At 39.3% G+C, this 19962-nt stretch overlaps 1 protein-coding gene across 9 annotated transcripts in view; it reads left to right on the top strand.

Annotated features, from left to right (window-relative positions):
- Nucleotides 1–19962, top strand: part of OFD1 (OFD1 centriole and centriolar satellite protein) — a 45158-nt gene that overhangs the window by 1100 nt on the left and 24096 nt on the right. For 5 of the 9 annotated variants that reach the window (XM_070750798.1, XM_070750795.1, XM_070750796.1 and 2 more), the window contains exons 2-10: nucleotides 2571–2672; nucleotides 4006–4206; nucleotides 5142–5327; nucleotides 9673–9741; nucleotides 9826–9856; nucleotides 10525–10629; nucleotides 12982–13118; nucleotides 16869–17042; nucleotides 17451–17557. In XM_070750798.1, coding sequence (XP_070606899.1) covers nucleotides 2577–2672; nucleotides 4006–4206; nucleotides 5142–5327; nucleotides 9673–9741; nucleotides 9826–9856; nucleotides 10525–10629; nucleotides 12982–13118; nucleotides 16869–17042; nucleotides 17451–17557 — 1106 coding nt within the window. In that variant the 5' untranslated portion in view covers nucleotides 2571–2576. The remainder of the gene's footprint in view (nucleotides 1–2570; nucleotides 2673–4005; nucleotides 4207–5141; nucleotides 5328–9672; nucleotides 9742–9825; nucleotides 9857–10524; nucleotides 10630–12981; nucleotides 13119–16868; nucleotides 17043–17450; nucleotides 17558–19962) is intronic. The other 4 variants (XM_070750800.1, XM_070750801.1, XM_070750804.1 and 1 more) reach the window with 1 other exon arrangement.

The raw sequence follows: 19962 nt of genomic DNA, 5'->3' as shown, positions 1-19962 counted from the left end.
ACTGGATTTCATTGAGGGATGTACTGTATCAGGGTTGTGTTTGACCTTGGGGAACTGGTGGTGTGGCCGAGGTGGGCATGGCCAGCTCAACATCACTTGTGTGTTTGGGGGTCCCTCTCAGGCTCTGTTTACAGCTGCGATGCCTGCAGCATTCTGTCAGTGAACATGGAGATCCGGAGGGCCAAAAATGGCTAGTTAAATGGTTGCAGGAACTGGGCATAGCTGGTTTAATGAAAAGAAGACCAGGGGAGACATAACAGTACAGTGATCCCTTGACTTTCATGGGGGATACATTCCAAGACTGCCTGCAAAAGTCAGATTTCCGTGAAGTGGAGACACTCACTTCCTTCCTTCCTCCCCCTCCCTCCCTCCTCCATTCCTGGTTTTACTTACCCCCAGAACTGGCAAGGGCAACAGGGCGGCAAGTTGGGGGCTTTGCTGCGCTCACTGCCGGCGTCTCCCATGGCGGCGGCAGCAACACGAGGGTCAGGGTCAGGGCAGGGGAAGGGGAAGCTCAAGGCAAGAGGGATCCAGGCCAGGACTTGAAGCCAGGACTCCAGGCCAGTCAGCTGGGAGGTTGGACACTACCACTAAGAGAGACAGTGGGCGGCAGTAAGCGACTGCAAGCCATCCCCATGATTAGCATGCGGTCCCTCTGAGCCAACAATGCCCTCAGCTCCTCCCCCCTCAGGCAAGTTAGGGTGGTCTTGTCCGCCCGCAAGGCTCAGCTTCAAGTGGAGCGTACAGAATTAAAGGGGAGGGATTGGGAGGCTGGGGCGGAAGCGGGCTATACCACGGGTTTTGAAAACCCGTGGTATAGCCTTTCCGCGAAAGTCGAGGGACCACTGTACTGCTATGTCTCAGAGATTGCCACAAAGAAGGAGTCAGCCTATTCTCCAAAGCACCTGAGGGTAGAACAAGAAGCAATGGGTGGAAGCTGAACAAGGAGAAAAGTAACTTAGAACTAAGGAGAAATTTTCTGACAGTTAGAACAATTAATTAGTGGGACAGCTTGCCTCCAGAAGTTGAGAATGCTCCAACATTGGAAGTTTTTAAGAAGATGTTGGATAACCATCTATCTGAAGTAGTGTAGGGTTTTCCTGCCTAAGCAGGGGGTTGGACTAGAAGACCTCCAAAGTCCCTTCCAACTCTGTATTAGTAGTAGTTGCTGTTGTTGTTGTTATTATTATTATTATTAAAATGGAGTTTGGGGTTCACACAACCTTCCTAAGCTCTGTTTTCACTGGCAGAGGCATTGTGGGCCAGTCCTTTGCTGTTTGCAGGGTGGCTTTGCGGGCCAGTTCTAAGCACCCCACAACGCCCCAAGAGGTGGTCTAGAGGTTAAAGCACCAGGATGCAAACCAGGAGACTATGAGTCCAAGGTTAGCCATGAAAGCTAGCTAGGCGACTTTGGGTCAGTCACTCACTCTCAGCCCAACCCACCTCGCAGGGTTGTAGTGGGGAAAATAGGAGGAGGAGGGGTGTGTTGGATATGTTCACTGCCCTGAGTTAATTTAATTAATGTATTAATTAATTTACCAATTTAATTTAATTTTTTGTTAAAAATGCAGTAGCTTATACTTTAAATGATGCTGGGTATACTAAAATATTTAGTATATTGCTAGCAATTGTGATAAAATATGTGACACCTTAAAGATATACAGTTGTGATGACATTCATTCACACATCTATTAGAAAAACTAAAAATAACAAAAAGTAAGATCTGGGGTGTGCTGCTAGCTGGAATGCTAAATTGGACTCATCGCTGCGGGTCGTGAGTGCTAGTGGGGCCAGTGTGATTTTGCTTCTGCACCTGTAAATAGCAAAACCGTGCACAGACCTGCAGGTGCGCCCGTGTTTCAGTGAGTTTTTTTGCTTCCGTGCATGCCAAAACAAGGGAACATCTGCAGCATCGTGCACAATTTTGCTACTTACACAGGTGCAGAAGCAAAATTGTGCTTGTCCCGCTAGCACTCAGGAGCCATGGCGACAAGCCCAATTTAGCATTCTGGCTAGCAGTGCACCCCTTGGTAGGATGCGAATGAATAAAAATAATACATCGGCATTATATGACGAGTATTTTACTGATTATTGTTTTTATTGAAGCTTTTAGTATTTAATTTATTTTCATTTACATATCTGTTCTATAAAATAATTATATAAATTCAGATCTAAACTGAGTTGATTATCACTATTGTTATTTATGATTTTAACTTCCCAAAATGAATATGTACCTTTATTTATGTAGCTCAGTTATGCAAATTAATCATTTAAGTCTTTATGAATCTAAGTCTTTGCATTTGACAAATTGAATTCTAGTCTATGAAAGCTTAAGTTGTAGTAAAGAAAATTGTAGTAAATGAGTGATACTTTACAGCATTTTTATTGTTTTGCTGCAGCACATTACTCATTGTTCCAAATATTTAATTTCTAAAATGTTGCAATGTAGATTTCAGCATATGATGCTTAGTATTTTAATGGAGTCCATTTATATTGCCAAATACTGTATGTTATTGTGAAATTGGATTATGGATATAAAAAATATTACATTATTTTTTTCCTGTTCTCAGATTCTGATGTCTTCACCTGAATTTAAAGCTCTGTCACAAGATGACCTCCGGAAACAATTATACCAGACATTTAAAAACCGAGGCGTTTTGGACACACTTAAGGTCTTTGATTTAAAGTAGATTAAAATTAGGATAATTTGGGTCTTAATTTTGGCAAAATCAGTTGAATATTTGTTATACCAAGTTATACCAATTAAAATTTTTTTATTAAAAATTAAGTAGCCTATACTTTAAATGATGTTGGTATACTAAAATATTTAGTATATTGCTAGCAGTAGTGATAGAATATGTGACACCTTACAGATATACAGTTGTGATGACTGATTCACATATCTATTAGAAAGATGTGCTTACCGGTTGTATACATGTTCTTTCAGTGCATTTTTGGTGAGGAAAAAAATTCTATAATCTAAGATTCATGCAGTAATTTAAATTCAGAGGTATGAAATGTTCTCTTTTTAGCCACTTTTATATGAATTAATAAATTTTAAATTCCTGGCATTTTAATATGTGCAAGCTAGTATACATCTAACATAGATTTAACCCTAATACAGAAATTAAGAAATCCTTGCTGTGGAAATCAAAGTATTCCAGCATTGCCCATAGCTATGATGTGGCTACCAATTTTTCTCATAAAGCTTTTGCTCTGATCAAATTATAGTTTGGCTGCCAAAACATTGCCCAGTCCTAATCTTTAACATTAGAGTGCATTTTCATTTTATTCAAGGGAGCTTTTCAAATATTCTCAATGCAGATCAGATGAAAACATTAACTTTAATTTGGAGTGTGTAAAATGACATTGATAACATTTAATTAGTGATATCCATCTTGTGCTTCTCTATACCCATTCCAAAGTACATCCCCAAACCATAACTTTTTCCTTAATGTAAATTACAGTGTTCCCTCGATTTTCGCGGGGGATGCGTTCCGAGACCGCCCGCGAAAGTCGAATTTCCGCGAAGTAGAGATGCGGAAGTAAATACACTATTTTGGGCTATGAACAGTATCCCAAGCCTTCCCTTAACACTTTAAACCCCTAAATTACAATTTCCCATTCCCTTAGCAAACATTTAGATTATTACTCACCATTAAAGTTTATTTTAAAAAATGTTTTTTAAAGGCAGACAAAAGTTTGGCAATGACATATGATGTCATCGGGCGGGAAAAACCGTGGTATAGGAGGAAAAACCGCGAAGTATATTTTAATTAATATTTTTGAAAAACCATGGTATAGATGTTCCGCGAAGTTCGAACCCGCGAAAATCGAGGGAACACTGTATTACAAAATCAATACCACATTATGCATAACCTATAACACATAATTCAGTTTCACCTTTCCAGATTTAGAACTTCACTAGTTATAATGTATATATCCTGCTTTTCTTCAGGAGGGATGTTTAAAACAACAGTAATGCATTTTTTGTTGTTGTTTCAGATGCAACTCCGTAAGCAGCTCATACACGAACTAATGAATCCAGTTTTATGCAGAGAAATTCTCCCAAAGGCTACTTCTAGTGAATGCAGTTCATTGATCATTGTTGCATGTAATAGTTTGGTGGCAGATCATTTGCGGAGATGTGGCTATGAATATTCACTGTCTGTTTTTTACCCAGAAAGTGGATTAGAAAAGGATAAAGTAAGTACTTTCATCTTCGATACGGGAGATATATTTCCTGAGCATGTTTCTGCCAATCCAGTTGCAATCTTGTTGTTATATCCTGACTTTCATGTTTCTGAAACCAAAATAGAAGCTGAGTAGCTTTTTTCTGTTTTTTGTTACAGTGTGCTTTCTTAATTTAGAACTAGTACCCAATTTTTTTAAAAAATCTATTACAAAAATTTCTCAACCTAAGGCAGTTTGCTTTATTATAGTTCAAATTAATGACAGTCTTGGAAAAGGTAGTTTATGGTTTGTAAATTACTTTCTACTATCACAAAATATGTAAAGCACTTTCAAATATCACAAAACTAGCACCATCCCTCATGATCTGAATGTTTGGCAACCTCTTTGTACTTACAGCCATTTGCCAAGCATCCCATAGTCATATGATCTCTGCAATCTTTTTGCTAGCTTTCCCAGAAAGCCAGTGGAAGCTGGCAGAGAAGGTTGCAAACTGCTGCCATCTACCAAGGACTTGGCAATTGGCATCCTTGGGGGTTAGCTGAAAAAACTCCCTGCCAAAGGATTTCAGCTCTGTGCCTGACAGCCAAAATCCAAGGAGGTACAAAATTGAAATCCTTTGGCAGGAAGTTCTTTCAGCCAGCTCTCAGAGACAAGAGGGAGCAGAAATCCAAGCAAGATTTCAAACTCCTGCTAGGGCTTTCAGGTTGCTTGGGTGCATGCCACCAAGTAAAATGTATTTATTTATTTATTCATTCATTCATTCATTCATTCATTTATTGTATTTATATGCTGCTCACTCCAAAACGAACTCAGGGTGGCTAACAAGTGGGATAAATACAATAGTATTAAAAAACAATCAAAATTGCATAATAAAATCAGTAATATAATAATAATAAAATAATACCTTAAAAAGAACCATACACTCAAAGCAGTCAATCTAATTCCAGGCCTACTGGAAAAGCCAGGTCTTAACGGCTTTCTGGATGACCGGTAGGGAATCTCTGGGGGCAATTGATTCCATAGGGTCGGAGCCACCACAGAAAGGCTCTTCCTGTGGTCTTGCCAACCGGCATTGCTTGGCGGACAGAACCTGGAGAAGGCTGACTCTGTGGGCCCTTACTGACCGTAATGAGGTAGGAGGTTGAAAGCAGTTCCGTAAATAGTCTGGCCCTGAGCCATGTAGTTTTATGTATGGTATGCTTATGTTATATGGTTTTTAAATAACATTTCTTTTAAATGTTAGATTTGTTACATTGTCACATTGTTATTATTGTTGTTGTGAGCCAGCCCGAGTCTGCGGAAAGGGGCGGCATACAAATCTAATAAATTATTATTATTATTATTATTATTATTATTATTATTATTATTATTATTTAAAGGTGATAACCAACACCTTGAATTGGGTTCAGAGACCAAGTGGCAACCAATGCAGCTCACATAAAGATGGAGTAATATGGGCATACCTCGGTATATTCATTATTGCATGCCCCGCTGCATTTTGCACCAGCTGAAGTCTCTGAACACTCTTCAAGGGTAGCCCCATGTAGAGCGCATTGCAATAGTCAAGACGAGAAGTGATGATGGTGTGAGTGACTGTGCGGAGTGCCTCCTGGTCAAGGTAGGGCCGCAAAAAATCTGCACTGATTGCCACTAAAATCCATAAAAAATTGAAATCACTAAATTTTTCCAAGCAATTTAAGCTAGACTTCTTCACAGCTCTCATTTATTTATTTAATGTCCTGCAGTTTGTTTGAGGTAGCATTTTTTAATGGAACCGAAGCGTTAAGGCATAGTTTTCAATTTTAATTTAGTGATTAAGAACCTGGCAAGAAGTGTCCCTACGAATTTTCTTAATACTGTATTAGAGACAGGCAACTTTGTAGTATTTTATGAGCACAAGAAGGTGCTTTATATTAACCTTTGGTTCATTAGCTGAGTATTGTGATAGAAAGAAGTGACAAATTCCTTTTTTGCTAACTTGTAGGTAAACCTATGTTTAGTAAGTATTCGAAGAGGCTTTTTCATAGGGAATGTTCAAATGTGGCATGCATATATACAATCTAAAACAATATTTGTATGAACACATTCTTATGCTGATGCTAATGGGGTAAAGGAGTCAGGAAGAGAATTGTAGTGCTTTTACATGTTTATGCATAAAAAACATACACATTTGAAATTTCCTTAAAAAACATAAGAATACTTCACAAGTATTTTCAAAAGCAGAAATGGAATGACAAAGTTCTCTAGGAATATTAGACAGACAAGAAAAGCAATAAGATTTCACGGTGACAGAAAATCTAAATTGGTATTTATGGTATTTCTTACATTTTTATTTAATAACCAAGGTGTTCTTGACATTTTGCATAGTTAATATATCACAAAGATTTTAAACAATGTTAAGGAATAAAATTAATCTGCAGTGAAAGTAATCCAGAAAGATGTACTTTCTTATACTGAATTAAGGCACTACTATCGAATATAAAACTATAGAAATGTTTGGTATAAGAGTTACGTCTCATTTGGCAATGAAAAAGGTTAAATGCATTTCTCTCTAGAGCAGTGTTTCCCAACCTTTTTTGAGCCGCGGCACATTATTCACATTTTCAAAATCCTGGGGAACATTGAGCGGGAGGGGGGGGCACAAAAAAGTTTGGACAAAAAAATCTCTCTTCCTCCCTTTCACTCTATTTCTCTCTCCCTCCCTCTTTCTCTCCCTTCATCTTTCTCTCTCTCTCCATCCCTTTCTTTCTCCCTTCCTCCCTCTCTCTTTTGCTCTTTCTTTCTCTCTCCCTCCTTCCCCCCTCTTGCTGTCTCTTTCTTTCCTTTCTTTCTCTCTCTCATTCTGTCTCGCTATCTTTCTTTCTCTCTTCCTTCCTCTCTCTTTTGCTCTTTCTCTCTCCCTCCTTCCCCTCTCTTGCTGTCTCTTTGTTTCTTTCTCTTTCTCTCTCTCTCATTCTGTCTCTCTTGCTGTCTCTTTCTCTCTCTCTCATTCTTTCTCTCTTCCTTCCTTCCTCTCTCTTTGCTCTCTTTCTCTCTCCCTCCTTCCCCCCTCTTGCTGTCTCTCTTTCTCTTTCTCTCTCTCTCTCATTCTGTCTCTCTTGCTATCTCTTTCTTTCTGTCTTCCTTCCTTCCTCTCTTTTGCTCTTTCTCTCTCCCTCCTTCCCCCTCTTGCTGTCTCTTTCTTTCTTTCTCTTTCTCTCTCTCTCATTCTGTCTCTCTTGCTATCTCTTTCTTTCTCTCTTCCTTCCTTCCTCTCTCTTTTGCTCTCTTTCTCTCTCCCTCCTTCCCCCCTCTTGCTGTCTCTTTCTTTCTTTCTTTCTCTTTCTCTCTCATTCTGTCTCTCTTGCTATCTCTTTCTCTCTCTTCCTTTCTTTCTCTCTCTTGTTCTCTCTCTTCCTTTCTTCTCTGTGGAGGCCGGCAAAGCTTTTTCCGGGTAGGCTGGCTGGGGGATAGGGCGTGCGCACGCACGCACCCCCGACGTTCCAAAGAACCTTCACCGACCTCTGCTGTGAGAAGGTTTTCTCTGAGCGCTCGCTGCCGTTGCAGCCACCACTGCGGGAGGAGCTGGAGAAAGGGGCAGATCGGGCGGGCGTCAGCGGCGAGAAGCCAGCGACGCGAAGGGGGCGGAGGCACTGGGGGGTGGGGGCAGCCGCGGCGCCGGCCTCCGCACTTTCATCGCTCCCCACCCCAAACTCCAACGCCCAGCTCCTTGCGCGGCACTGGAAAAGGGTGCTGCATTGCCGGCTACTACCTGGTGCTGCCAGGGAATCTCCAGGTGGGCAAGGTGCTGCCGGTGCCTCCGACCTGGAGCTCCCACTCGCAGCTGTCCCCCGGCTCCTGCCCGATGCCGCTCTTTCCGGCGCAAACCTGCTGGGCCCCAAAGAAGGAAGGCGGGAAAAAGGAGGCACGAAGAATTAAGCTCTCCTTTTTCCTGCCTTCCTTCTTTGGGGCCCAGCAGGAGAGCGCCGGAAGCAGTGGCATCGGGCAGGAGCCGGGGGACAGCTGCGAGTGGGAGCTCCAGGTCGGAGGCACTGGCAGCGCCCCGCCCAGCTGGAGCTTCCCTAGGAGCTTCGCGGCACACCTGACCGTGTCTCGCGGCACACTAGTGTGCCGTGGCACACCGGTTGGGAAACGCTGCTCTAGAGAGAGGACAAATTAGCACCTGAAGATTTCCTTGAGGTACTCTACCTTCTGATTCTTCAGGGTTTTAAATTCAGTACCAAAGAAACCTTTAAATGGAATTTGAAAGAAGACTGGTGATCTAGCAATTTTAATCTATAAATTATTCCATATACTTAAGGCATTGAAAACCCTTTTTCTATTACTTAATAATGGTTTGAGGAATACAATATTCATAAGATAGATATTGTATTTTTTGGAGTATAAAACACATCTTAGTTTTTGGGGAGGAAAATGGGGAAAAAATCTGCCTACCTGGTATTCATCTGGCTAGTCCTTAGTCTGGTCAGCTTCACCATATTAATTTGCTGTTTTTGAACGCAAGTGCTTGCTTTTTATCCCCTGGTTTGGGATAAAAAACAGTTTCTGAAACACTTCTCTTGCTCTTCAGAGAGAGAAACAATGAGAAAAACAGGCAAAGGGAAGATAGCTTGCTAGCAAAGCATAGAGGATCACTCATTAGCACCTCCTTACCACTGTAAAAAGGCTCAGATGAATTGTCAGAGGGAGCAGAGATGAAAAAAGCACCTCTTTAGGGCTGAAAAAAGGCCTAGTAAAAGCTGCATTCAGAATATAAGATGTACCCACAGGTTCAGCCTCTTAGGTGGGAAAGTTGCATCTTATACTCTGAAAAATACAGTATGTGTAACAGTGGGAACAGTGTTCCCTCTAATTTTTTTTTGGGGTGGGCGGAAAAGTATAGCGTCTGAGCGGCAGTCCCTTTGGGACTGGGCGGCACAGAAATATTAAATAAACAAACAAACAAACAAATAAAAAACCCACACTGTTTTGCCTCAGAGAATTTCAAAATAAAATACTGTACTGTGTGTCTATAACAGTGAGCTCATAATAGGGCAACTCTATCAATATCAAAATGCCACTTAAATAGTTGAGCTAGTTTCAATTTAGATTTAGATTTTCTTTCTCTCTTCCTTACTCCCATTCTTTTTCTTTCTCTTTTCTTTCCTCTCTTTTTTCTATCTGTTTCTCTCTCTTCCTCTCTTCCTCCTTCCCTCTCATTCTTTCCCTCTCGGCTTCTGGGCAGGTTTGGAAAACTCTGAGTTGATGATGATTTTTAAGTGAGCGATTGCTCACTGCTCAGCTTAGAGGGAACTATGGTGGGAATAGTAGATGGAGACATTTCATTGGCTATAAAAAAGGAGAAAATGTTGACATGTTGAAGTACTGTACTATCTTTTGCCATTTCCAATATCATGATATTTTATTTTATTGTTCTCAGCTATTTAGAATTTAAAGTATGTAGATGATGGCTAAGAAGGTACTTTTCTTTTTCTCTAGGAGCTTAGTGTACAAGATCTGCTCCAGCTAATTAGGATCAATCCAACAAGTGACCCTTATAAAATACTGGTAAAGAATATTACTTCAACTAAATTTATGTATTCAGTTCCTAGTAATGAACATAGTTTTGAATAAGTGGATTTCTGTTTACAGATTTCAGATTTAACAAAAACCAGCACAAAAGGTATGACTTTCAATTTATTTAAAATTTATTTGTTTAGTGATATGTATGCGTCATTATAAACTACTAAAAAATGTTGAGGAAATTGATGTCATTAAAAACATCCTAATTAAAATGTTAAAAATGCTAATCTTGTCCATCACAGAGATCTTATTCATGCTCATCGTGCAGATTGAACTTAAAAAAACATCCACAACTACAAAGAACCTCAATTTAAGCAGAAGGATGATTAGTATTCAGCATATTTAAAAACATAAACTGCCAATTAGAGAATGAATTTGTAAAATGTCCTTTTTGGTTTAGTGTAATGTGAGGAAATAAATTGGGCAAAATAGGGATAGGATTTGATAACTGATATGATTGCAGCATTAGAAGATTTTTTTTGGGGGGGGCTTTAATTCCATGAACTGTCTTTTGCCTTTTTACTGTTGTGGCAGTGGCCCCCAACCTTTAGGGTACTGGAAATCCATTCCTTGGATAATGTTTTTTCCACAGACTTTTTCTCCCTCCAATAGGAAGGGGTGGTTTCACGCTGCCTAAATCCTGCCTGTGAGCTTCACTTGCTTGCACAGACTGCTTGCCCAGGGTTTGGGACTGTATTACAGAATAGCCTTCTTTTTTAATATTCTTCTTATGAGAGATAGATTTGTTATTAATTGTACTTCTCCAAGGCTTTCTTGTACAGCTGTTAACAGAATTGGTGGAATACAATTTCTGTAAAGAGACTTGCAATACAGAAACTCAAACAAGTTCAACACTCTATAAAGAATCTCTTGGTAAGTTTAGTGCTATAATTGACTTATCCTCAGGCAACTCAGCAAATTATGTAGCTTCAGTGTGTGTCTGTGTGTATTCTTTAGCAGGATGTTAGATGAGGGCCAAAATCTCTTAGGCATTTTAGTATTGAAATGTGTATAGGTACCTCTCAGTCCTCAATTACATTTGCCTTATTTTTGTAAGACATAGGTATATTACAGTTTGTAAATGGAGGTTATGTTCCAGGATTGAACGATGTAATCCTTGATACACTTTGAACTTGGTGGTTTGCTTGCAGACATTTCATTACCAACCAGGTAACATCAGTGCTAGCGAGTATGGAGTTTGCTCCATTTTTACATACATTAGATTGCAAGTTATTGTATATAAACAGGGAGCAAATCCCACATTCCCCAGTACCGATAGTGTTACCTAGTCAAGTATTGAAACATCTGCAGGCAGGTAATTCCAATAAAACTAGAGAAACTATTTTTAATGACTTAAACAAGATAATAAATTATATATGGCAAGGGGAAAAATCACAAATTAAACTTAAATCTTTACAAGATAAGAGGGGAAAAAGGAAGCTTGGGCTTTCCTGATTGGAAGACCTATAACCAAGCAGCATCTCTCACCGACATTAAAGATCGGATATTACTCAAAAACAAAAGAATCTTGACCCTGGAAGGGCATGATCTCCAGAGAGGTTTGCATGCCTTTCTGTGGAATGGTAAAAGTAAGACATAACTCCTTCCAAAGACACATAATTAGAGTTGCACTTATACAAGTTTGGCTAAAAATCAAAAGAAATCACTATAACAAAATACCTACCTTGTTTGGAAGTATTAATGAACTCAAACCTACTAGACACAAACAAAATGAATGAAGACATATAAAGAAATATTAAAGGAAGAAGGAGAACTGAAAACAAGAATATAATTAAAGGAACAAGGTATAGAAATTGATGGCTGTATTTACAGATAAAATCTAGACATAAAAAAGATGCTGAACAATATGGATTTCAGAAAGAAGAAAACGATCTAGATAAGATAATGCTAGGACCGGAGGATGAAATGAGCACAAAATTCTATAACTACCTGTTGAGTTATAAAATAGAAGAAGAGGTTAGAAAGGAGGCAATAATAACATGGCACAAAACTTTAGTTATAACAGGACTGGAAAAATGGGAGAAAATCTGGAGTGACAAAGTCTGTTGCATACAAAGAAAACATTTATGAAATGTTTTGCAGATGGCATCTTCCACCAGCAAGGATTGCAAAAATGTATTCCAACACGTCGCCATAATGTTGGAAATGTAAACACAATACCAGAACATACTACCACATATGGTGGTCATGTCTCAAAGTAAAGCAATATTGGCAAAGGACAGAGAAATAGATTGAAGAGATAACTAGCTAACCCATAGAAATGAAACGGGAAATATTTTTACTAGGTATATTTACAGGGAACCAGGATAAAAAGACTTAATAATTAATTTTACATATTATCATAGCAGCAAAAATAACATTTGTGCAGAATTGGAAGAACAATAAAATACCGTCCGTGGAGTCCATGATCAAAAAAATCTTCATCAAAAATGAGTGATAAAGAGGAATCAAATTATTATAAGATATGGTACAATTGGTATAAATGGTTAAATAATAAGATGAATAGGTCATGAACGATTAAAGTTAAGAAGGTATAGAAGTCTGAAAGATGCTAAGGAATTGTAAAAATGAAATATCTTTGTATTTAACAGTACTATCGTAAACTTGATAGACAAGGGAAATATTGTTTAATATAAAAAAATATACAAGAATGGCTATATATATAGTTAATTGTAACTAAAAAGAGGGAGAAACGGATTGGAAATGGATGTTAAAGGATATAGATAAATATCAAATAAATAGATTATAAAAATCTTTTTTTAAAAAAAAGTTTAATAAAAACATTTTTTTTAAAAAAAAAATGGAAGCGAACAACCAAGGTCTTTACAATTTTCTTTCACTAATATTGATACTGAGTGTTGTTTTGCAGATAATTTTTTACAGGACGAGTAGCAGAATTCTTCTTGCTCTCTTTGTCATATACAGTATATGGTACTGTAAGATCAAAACATGGCTTCTGTTCACATGATCCCCAAAACACCTATTTCTCTGAATAACTCCATTGCTCAGCTTCTCATCTGTCCATTAAGCCAGTTTTCTAAATTTGTCTGCATTTTAAGTTCTGTTTTCAACCTCTGTATCATACTATATGAATATAACAAGAAATACCAAAATAATTTGGTTTCATTTTCTTCTCCTTTTGATATTTTACTAAAGACTTTTATGGCTCAATAATGGAACACTTCATATATTTTATTTTTATAGCTGAGAAACTTCACCTAATTGATGAACAGTTTGCAGACATGTATCCTCAGCGTCATTTATCTGAGTCTTTTCATGTAAAACTCGCTGAATATAAAAGAGAAATGGAACAGCAGCTACAAGCAGAAATGTCGCAAAAGGTAATGACTGCTGTAAAGGAGAAAAGAGATAGTTACAGTTATATGAAATTATTGTAATTTCATATACATATTCATATTCATGCCTGCATAAGCAATAATACCATACTTAATTTTACCACTGGACTATATTTGATCATAGATTAAATTGTGATTCTCAACCTTTCTAATGTTGCAACCCCTTAATACAGTTCCTCATGTTGTGGTGACCCCCATCATAAGTCTAGCATCAATTCAATTTGCTCAACAGAACTTTAACCTGATTGGCAGGAAGGTCAGAAGGATACCCCCACAGTGAATGCCTTATTGGTCGGATTGTAAAAATATGTTCCAAGGTGCCAGAATAGAAGCTTTAGTTCCTAACACCATGGAAAATCTGTCTTTTCCCATGGTCTTAGGCAACCCCTATGAAATGGCCGTTTGACCCTGCCAAAGGGGTCCCAATCCCCAGGTTGAGAACCACTCATAGGATGATTAGAAGGGAAAATAATATTGTATTAGGAGGTGGATAGACTTTTCCTGCCAGTAATTATGGTGTGTAAAAAATTGTGTATATTCAACAGAGATTTGATACAGACAGCATATTACTGTTGCAAAAATGAAACGTTATGTATAACAAAGAAAAATGTACAATAAAATGTATATATACATACATACACACATACATACTTACATACATATAAAACAAGAGGTATTAACCGATTCCTCTTCAACATAGTGATGCTTCTTTTCCTGTTCCCTGCTTGTTGGAAAAGTAAAAATATGTTCTGAATATGTATTCTGAAACCAAATTGTATATATAAATAACATGATCGACAAATATTGGTTGTCTCTAGTGTAGCCCAGTGATGTTCAAATCCCTGAACTTCTGTGTGGTTTCTAATTCTGTGACTGTCTACTCCATAGCAATAGCACTAAGGCATATAATACTGGTATACAGTGGTTTACAGCCCGCTTTTAAGCAGTCTATAGAATCAGCACATTGTCCCCAGCAATCTGAATCTTCATTTTACCAACCTCCGAAAAATGGAAGACTGAGTCAACCTTGAGCTGGTCAGGATCAAATTCCTGGCTGTGGATAGAATTTTCCTGCAATACTAGTGTACATTCTAATCACTGTTAACTTTTCTTTCCCAATACCTAGAATGTTATAGACTGCAGAGATGAGGAAATATGTCAGTTCTTGAGTGTAAATGAAGCATAAGTAATTTAAGTTTCCAACGGTATTCTCTGAACATATGCATTTTAAGATAAATGTCTAGATGAATACTGCTATTTCAAATTTCTCTCGAAAGTTGAAAATATACCATTGAAGAAATGTTAATGTCATTAAGGAATTTAAAGAAATTATGAGATGAACAGTACATTTGAAGCACAGAAAAAAATACCGTATATACTCGAGTATAAGCCGACCCGAGTATAAGCCGAGGCACCAGTTTTTGCCACAAAAACTGGGAAAACTTATTGACCCGAGTATAAGCCGAGGTAAGAAAATGCAGTGGCTACTGGTAACTTATAAAAATGGAAACCAATAAAATTACATTAATTGAGACATCAGTAGATTACATGTTTTAGAATATTTATTTTAAAGAAAACCAGTAAATTAGCTCAGGAAATTTAAAACAGGGTAAACAAATTAACAATATTAACAATGAATTAAAAAGTAAAAAAAGTAGCTCAATCAGCAACAAAGCTAAAACCTAAGAGTTAAAATCCTTCCAAACTGGATTCCTTCTCATCTCATCATTAATTGGATTTAAATTATTGTTCTGTTCATATATATGCTGTGAGCCACCCTGAGTCCTTGGAGAGGGATGGCATACAAATCCAATTAAATAGATAGATAGATAGATAGATAGATAGATAGATAGATAGATAGATAGATAGATAGATAGATAAATCTGTATCCAAAGAAGAGCTTCAGCATTAGCTGCTGTGAGGTTATCAGCATGACCTCCAACTCTGTTATTGTTGTTTGTTGATTTTGTTGTTTTTGTTGTTGCTGTTGCTGCTATATTTTGTCTATGTCAGCCACATGGTCTACTAATGAGTCTACAGAGAGGGGCTGCATACAAATCTAATAAATAATAATAATAATAATAAATAATAATAATGACAAGAAGCTAAGTTCACCAGTTTCTTCCAAAGCCAGGTTGAGCCTCCAAGATTGTAAAAGTTGAAGCCAAGTGATTGTAATTCTCACCGGCCCAGAGTTTACAATGAAGCAACCACATTTAGCTGGAGAAAAATATGCAGACTCATCTATTATGCCTTAATGATCCCTTAAGCCCTTTGCTCAAATGGGGAACTGGAATAATTGCTAAAGGAGAGAACAGGAGCCAAACTGCACCTGGTGAACCACAAACACGTGCGGTGCGGTTTTGGCAAGGTGGATTTTTTCCGACAGGCTGGTCTGCTGGATGTACGGCTTCGACGGGCTATTTTAAATGACGCTGTTCACAGAGAACTTGTCTTTCGAAACACCGTGAAGCGGCTGTGGGAAGGGTGAGTTGCCTCCTTTCCCCGGCACCAGCAAAGTTGCCAGCCAACTGCTCTGACGGCGTGCGAGAGGGGAAAAGCCGGTGAGGTCGGGGGGGGGGGATTCCTGCTTCATGAGTCCCCCCCCCCCCCCCTGACCTCATCAGCTTCGCATCGTCTTTTCCCCTCTCGCACGCCGTCGGAGCAGTTGGCTGGCAACTTTGCTGGACCCGGGGAAGGTAAGGTAGCTGCCCTACCCTTCCCACAGCCGCGTCACTCGGAGCCCCCTTTTACTTCCCTCTTGGAGCTCCTGTCGGCGTCTTGCAGCTACCTTCCCTTCTCCGGGTCCAGCAAAGTTGCCAGCCAACTGCTCCGACGGCGTGCGAGAGAGGAACAGACGATGCGAAGCTGGTGAGGTTGGGGGGGGGGAACTCATGAAGCAGGAATCCCCCCCCCCCGACTTCCCATCGTTTTTTCCCCTCTCGCACGCCGTCGGAGCAGTTGGCTGGCAACTTTGCTGGACCCGGAGAAGGGAAGGCAGCTGCAAGATGCCGACAGGAGCTCCAAGAGGGAAGTAAAAGGGGGCTCCGAGTGACGCGGCTGTGGGAAGGGTAGGGCAGCTGCGTGCGAGGAGAAAAAGGCGAGGGGAAGCCGGCGAGGTGGAGGGGGGGAGAGAGAAAGGGCGCACGCACGCACCCTCTCTTCTTCCCCGCGACTGCCCCGATGGCGTGCAAGGGGGAAAAGGCGAGGGGAAGCCGGCGAGGTGGAGGGGGGAGAGAGAAAGGGCGCACGCACGCACCCTCTCTCTCTTCTTCCCCGTGACTGCCCCGATGGCGTGCAAGGGGAAAAAGGCGAGGGGAAGCCGGTGAGGTCAGGGGTGGATTCCTGCTTCATGAGTCCCCCCCCCCACCTCACCAGCTTCCCATCACCTTTTTTCCCTCTTGCAGTTGGCTGGCGTCTTTGCTAGAGCTGGGGAGAAGAGGCAATTGCCCCACTCTTGCCACAGCCGCTTCGCTTGGAGCACCCTTTGCCGCCGCACTTTGCCCTTTCCCACACCCGCCCAAGCCAGCAATGTCTGCCGGGCTCCTGCGGTGCGCCCTCTTGTGGTGACCTGGCGCTCTCTTGTGGTGACCCGAGTATAAGCTGAGGTCGGGTTTTTCAGCCCATTTTTGGGGCTGAAAAGCTCGGCTTATACTCGAGTATATACGGTAGTTGAATTTCTGGCCTGCACACCTCTTTTCGGTGTTTTTAGTTTCTGTTTTATAAATGTTACAGTTACAACACTTCAAGGATGTTGAAATTGCCACAATCAAAATGGATGAAAGGGCAAAATCCCAGAAAGAAATTTCAGAACTTCGGAAAGAGTTTCAAAGAGATCATCAGGCCAAGTCAGAGGCTTTGACCTCTCGAGAAAGAAATGCTATTGAGCGACTTCATAAACAGCAAGAGGTAATTTTTTAAAAAACCAACCTATATAGTTACTAATTCTTTGAAATTTTCTGCAATGAAAGAATTTGGTGAACATTTCTACATGACATCCTGAAACGTGTTTTAAACTACTTGAAATATCTGTTTCAAGCTTAAAATGTTTTGCTTGTCCCTAATGACAGAGGTTGGGGTTTTTTTAAATGTGGTTTGGAATACATTGCTTCATATTCATTGATTGATCCTTATACTTGTTATTTCATGTAAAGTGTAGTTTCCATATCTTTTTGTACCAAGTAATTAGTTTATCAATAAACCAGTGAAGGAAGTAAGAACTTATGGGAGTTGGTATTATAAACACACCCTGGGTTTCCCCCCCCCCCAAATTGTTGTTTTTGAGGGATATATCACCTGAGCTGTTTTTCCTAACAGATTGATGCAAAGGAAATTTACTTGCAAAGACAAACCTTACTAAAAGATATTGAAACAGTAAGAAGCCGAGAGGAAGAACTGAAGAAGAGAATAGAAGCTTTTGAAATGTGAGTTTTAAAAATAATGGAAATACTTCTTTTGTGAAGGGATTCCTATCTTAATTTTCTAAATGTCACACCTTATAGACCAGGGGTGTCAAACTCATATTGTCATGGCAGCATTACATGACTTATTGTGACTTTTTACCCCTTTGCTAAACTGCGCAAAGGTATGGCCAGTGCATGATATATCCAGCCATGAGTTTAACAACCCTGTTATAGACCAAAAAAAAAAAATAAATCATTCATTTCATTAAGAAACATCAAAAGATCCTGGAAATGCTCCTGAGGAAACATCATCTTATGCTCCCTGACATAGGAATTCTTTTCTGGGTTATATTTATTTAACATATTTAAATCCACATTTTAAACAGCATAAAATGGAGAAAACATGAAAGAAGTTAGATTCTATTTAGAAATGCAGTAAATCAAGAAATCAACGTGTGAAAGAATAGAATTTTTCAATAGAGGCAACGTTTCCATTTCAGAAGTTTATGAAAAGAATAAGCAGAAACTCTGGATAATATTTTTGATTCAGAAAATGAGATTGTTTAGATAGTTTTTCCTCAGACTAAATCTATATTCTGACTCCTAATTCTTCACCCCCTCCTTTTGTGCAAATTAATATTTTGTATCTGTTCAGGCATCTTGTACACTAATATTTCTGTCTATAACTGGATTTCTTCATCTGTATACAATCTTAGATTTTTGATTGATTGCTTCCTCTCAGTAGCAGAAATGTAGAAATGATTTTCTAGCCTTTGACTTTCTATCAAACACTAAAAACATGTAAAGAGAATTGGGCATTTACTGTATTTTCTGACTAAACTACTGCTTTTATATAAATATATATTATAAATAAGTACTATTGAAACAGTAGTGTCATTGATATAATTTGGGCAAACTCCAGGAGAAAGTGGAAGATGGGGCTAGCCTGTATGATCCATGAGTTGTGAAGTCAGACAGGACTTAACAATTGAACAACAACAAAAACTATTGAAAGTTAAATACTTATAGGAGAACAACAAACTGTAGTTTCCCCAAATGCTTTTAGAAAGGCTTGGACCTAACATGTTTATTTCCCTCATTATTCAAAAAATTATTTTAAGTTGAAATGGTAAACAGATGAAATGATATTGCTATAAATATTACATCTTTAGAAGGGTAGTCATTCCCTGTTACTATATGTTTCTGCTATTTTATTTATTGAGTCATACATCAGAAACATGTTTTTCATAAAGTGTTCAGTCATACAGAGGCCAATAGCAATTCATACAATGTTATTTTGTATTAATTTAATTTAATTTAATTCATTATATTTCTGTGCTGCCCAACTCCCGAAGGACTCTGGGAGGCTTACAACAGGATACAGAAAATATGTTTTAAAAGATTTAAAAAAACCAATTAAAAAATCACCTACATGCATTATTATTCAGATTGGACGTTACAAATTGCAAGATCAATGGCCCCAAGCCTGTTGGAAAAGCCAGGTCTTCAATGCTTTCCGGAAGGCCAATAAAGTGGGGGCAGTCCAAATCTCAGGGGGTAGTTGGTCCCAGAGAGCCAGAGCAGCCACAGAGAAGTTCCTTCATCGCGGGCCCACCAGCTGACACTGTTTAGCTGATGGGACTTGGAGGAGACCAACTCTATGGGATCTTACCGGTCCCTGGGAACTATGAGATAGAAGGCGGTCTTGAAGATAACCTGGGCCCTGAACCATGTAGGGCTTTAAAGGTAATAACCAACACCTTGAATTGAGCCCAGAGACCAACAGAGAGCCATTGCAGCTAGTGAAGGATTGGTATAATTTGAGTGTACCTAGGTGCACCCACAACCACTCGCGCAGCTGCATTCTGGACCAGTTGTAGTCTCTGGACATTCTTCGGGGTAGTCCCATGTAGAGTGCATTGCAATAATGCAACTGTGAGGTGATAAGAGCATGAGTGACTGTGAGGAAATCCTTCTAATCCAAGTAGGGTCACAATTGGTGCACCACACAAACTGGTGCAAAGGTCCCCCTAGCCACAGCTGTTAGATGTTGGTCTAATCTTAGCTGTGGGTCTAGGAGGACATCCAAATTGCAGACCCATTCATATTTTTATGCTTTGAAGAATGTAATTCTTTAACTTTATATTGAAATCAGTTTAAGGTTTAACTAATTTTATTGTAGGAAGCAAGCAGGAAGTTGCCTCATCAAACATGTGAGATTGGTTAATAATAGCAACCAGGACGACAGAGATTGCCATTCCTAAACAATGCAGTTGCACATTATGATTTTGTATCCCTTAGTAATGAAAATACTGGTTCTAATTGCTCTCAATAGTTGAAGACTATATTTTTTCTATCCAGCTTTAAAGTCCAACTTTTGTTTCAGTACAGTATGGTTTGCACAATTTTGATCTTTATAGGTATAG

Source organism: Erythrolamprus reginae, chromosome 4 (assembly GCF_031021105.1).
Source record: "Erythrolamprus reginae isolate rEryReg1 chromosome 4, rEryReg1.hap1, whole genome shotgun sequence".
NCBI classification, from domain to species: Eukaryota; Metazoa; Chordata; class Lepidosauria; order Squamata; family Dipsadidae; genus Erythrolamprus; species Erythrolamprus reginae.
The sequence above is the reverse complement of the archived record's forward strand: the minus strand, read 5'-3'. Positions and strand labels throughout refer to the sequence as shown.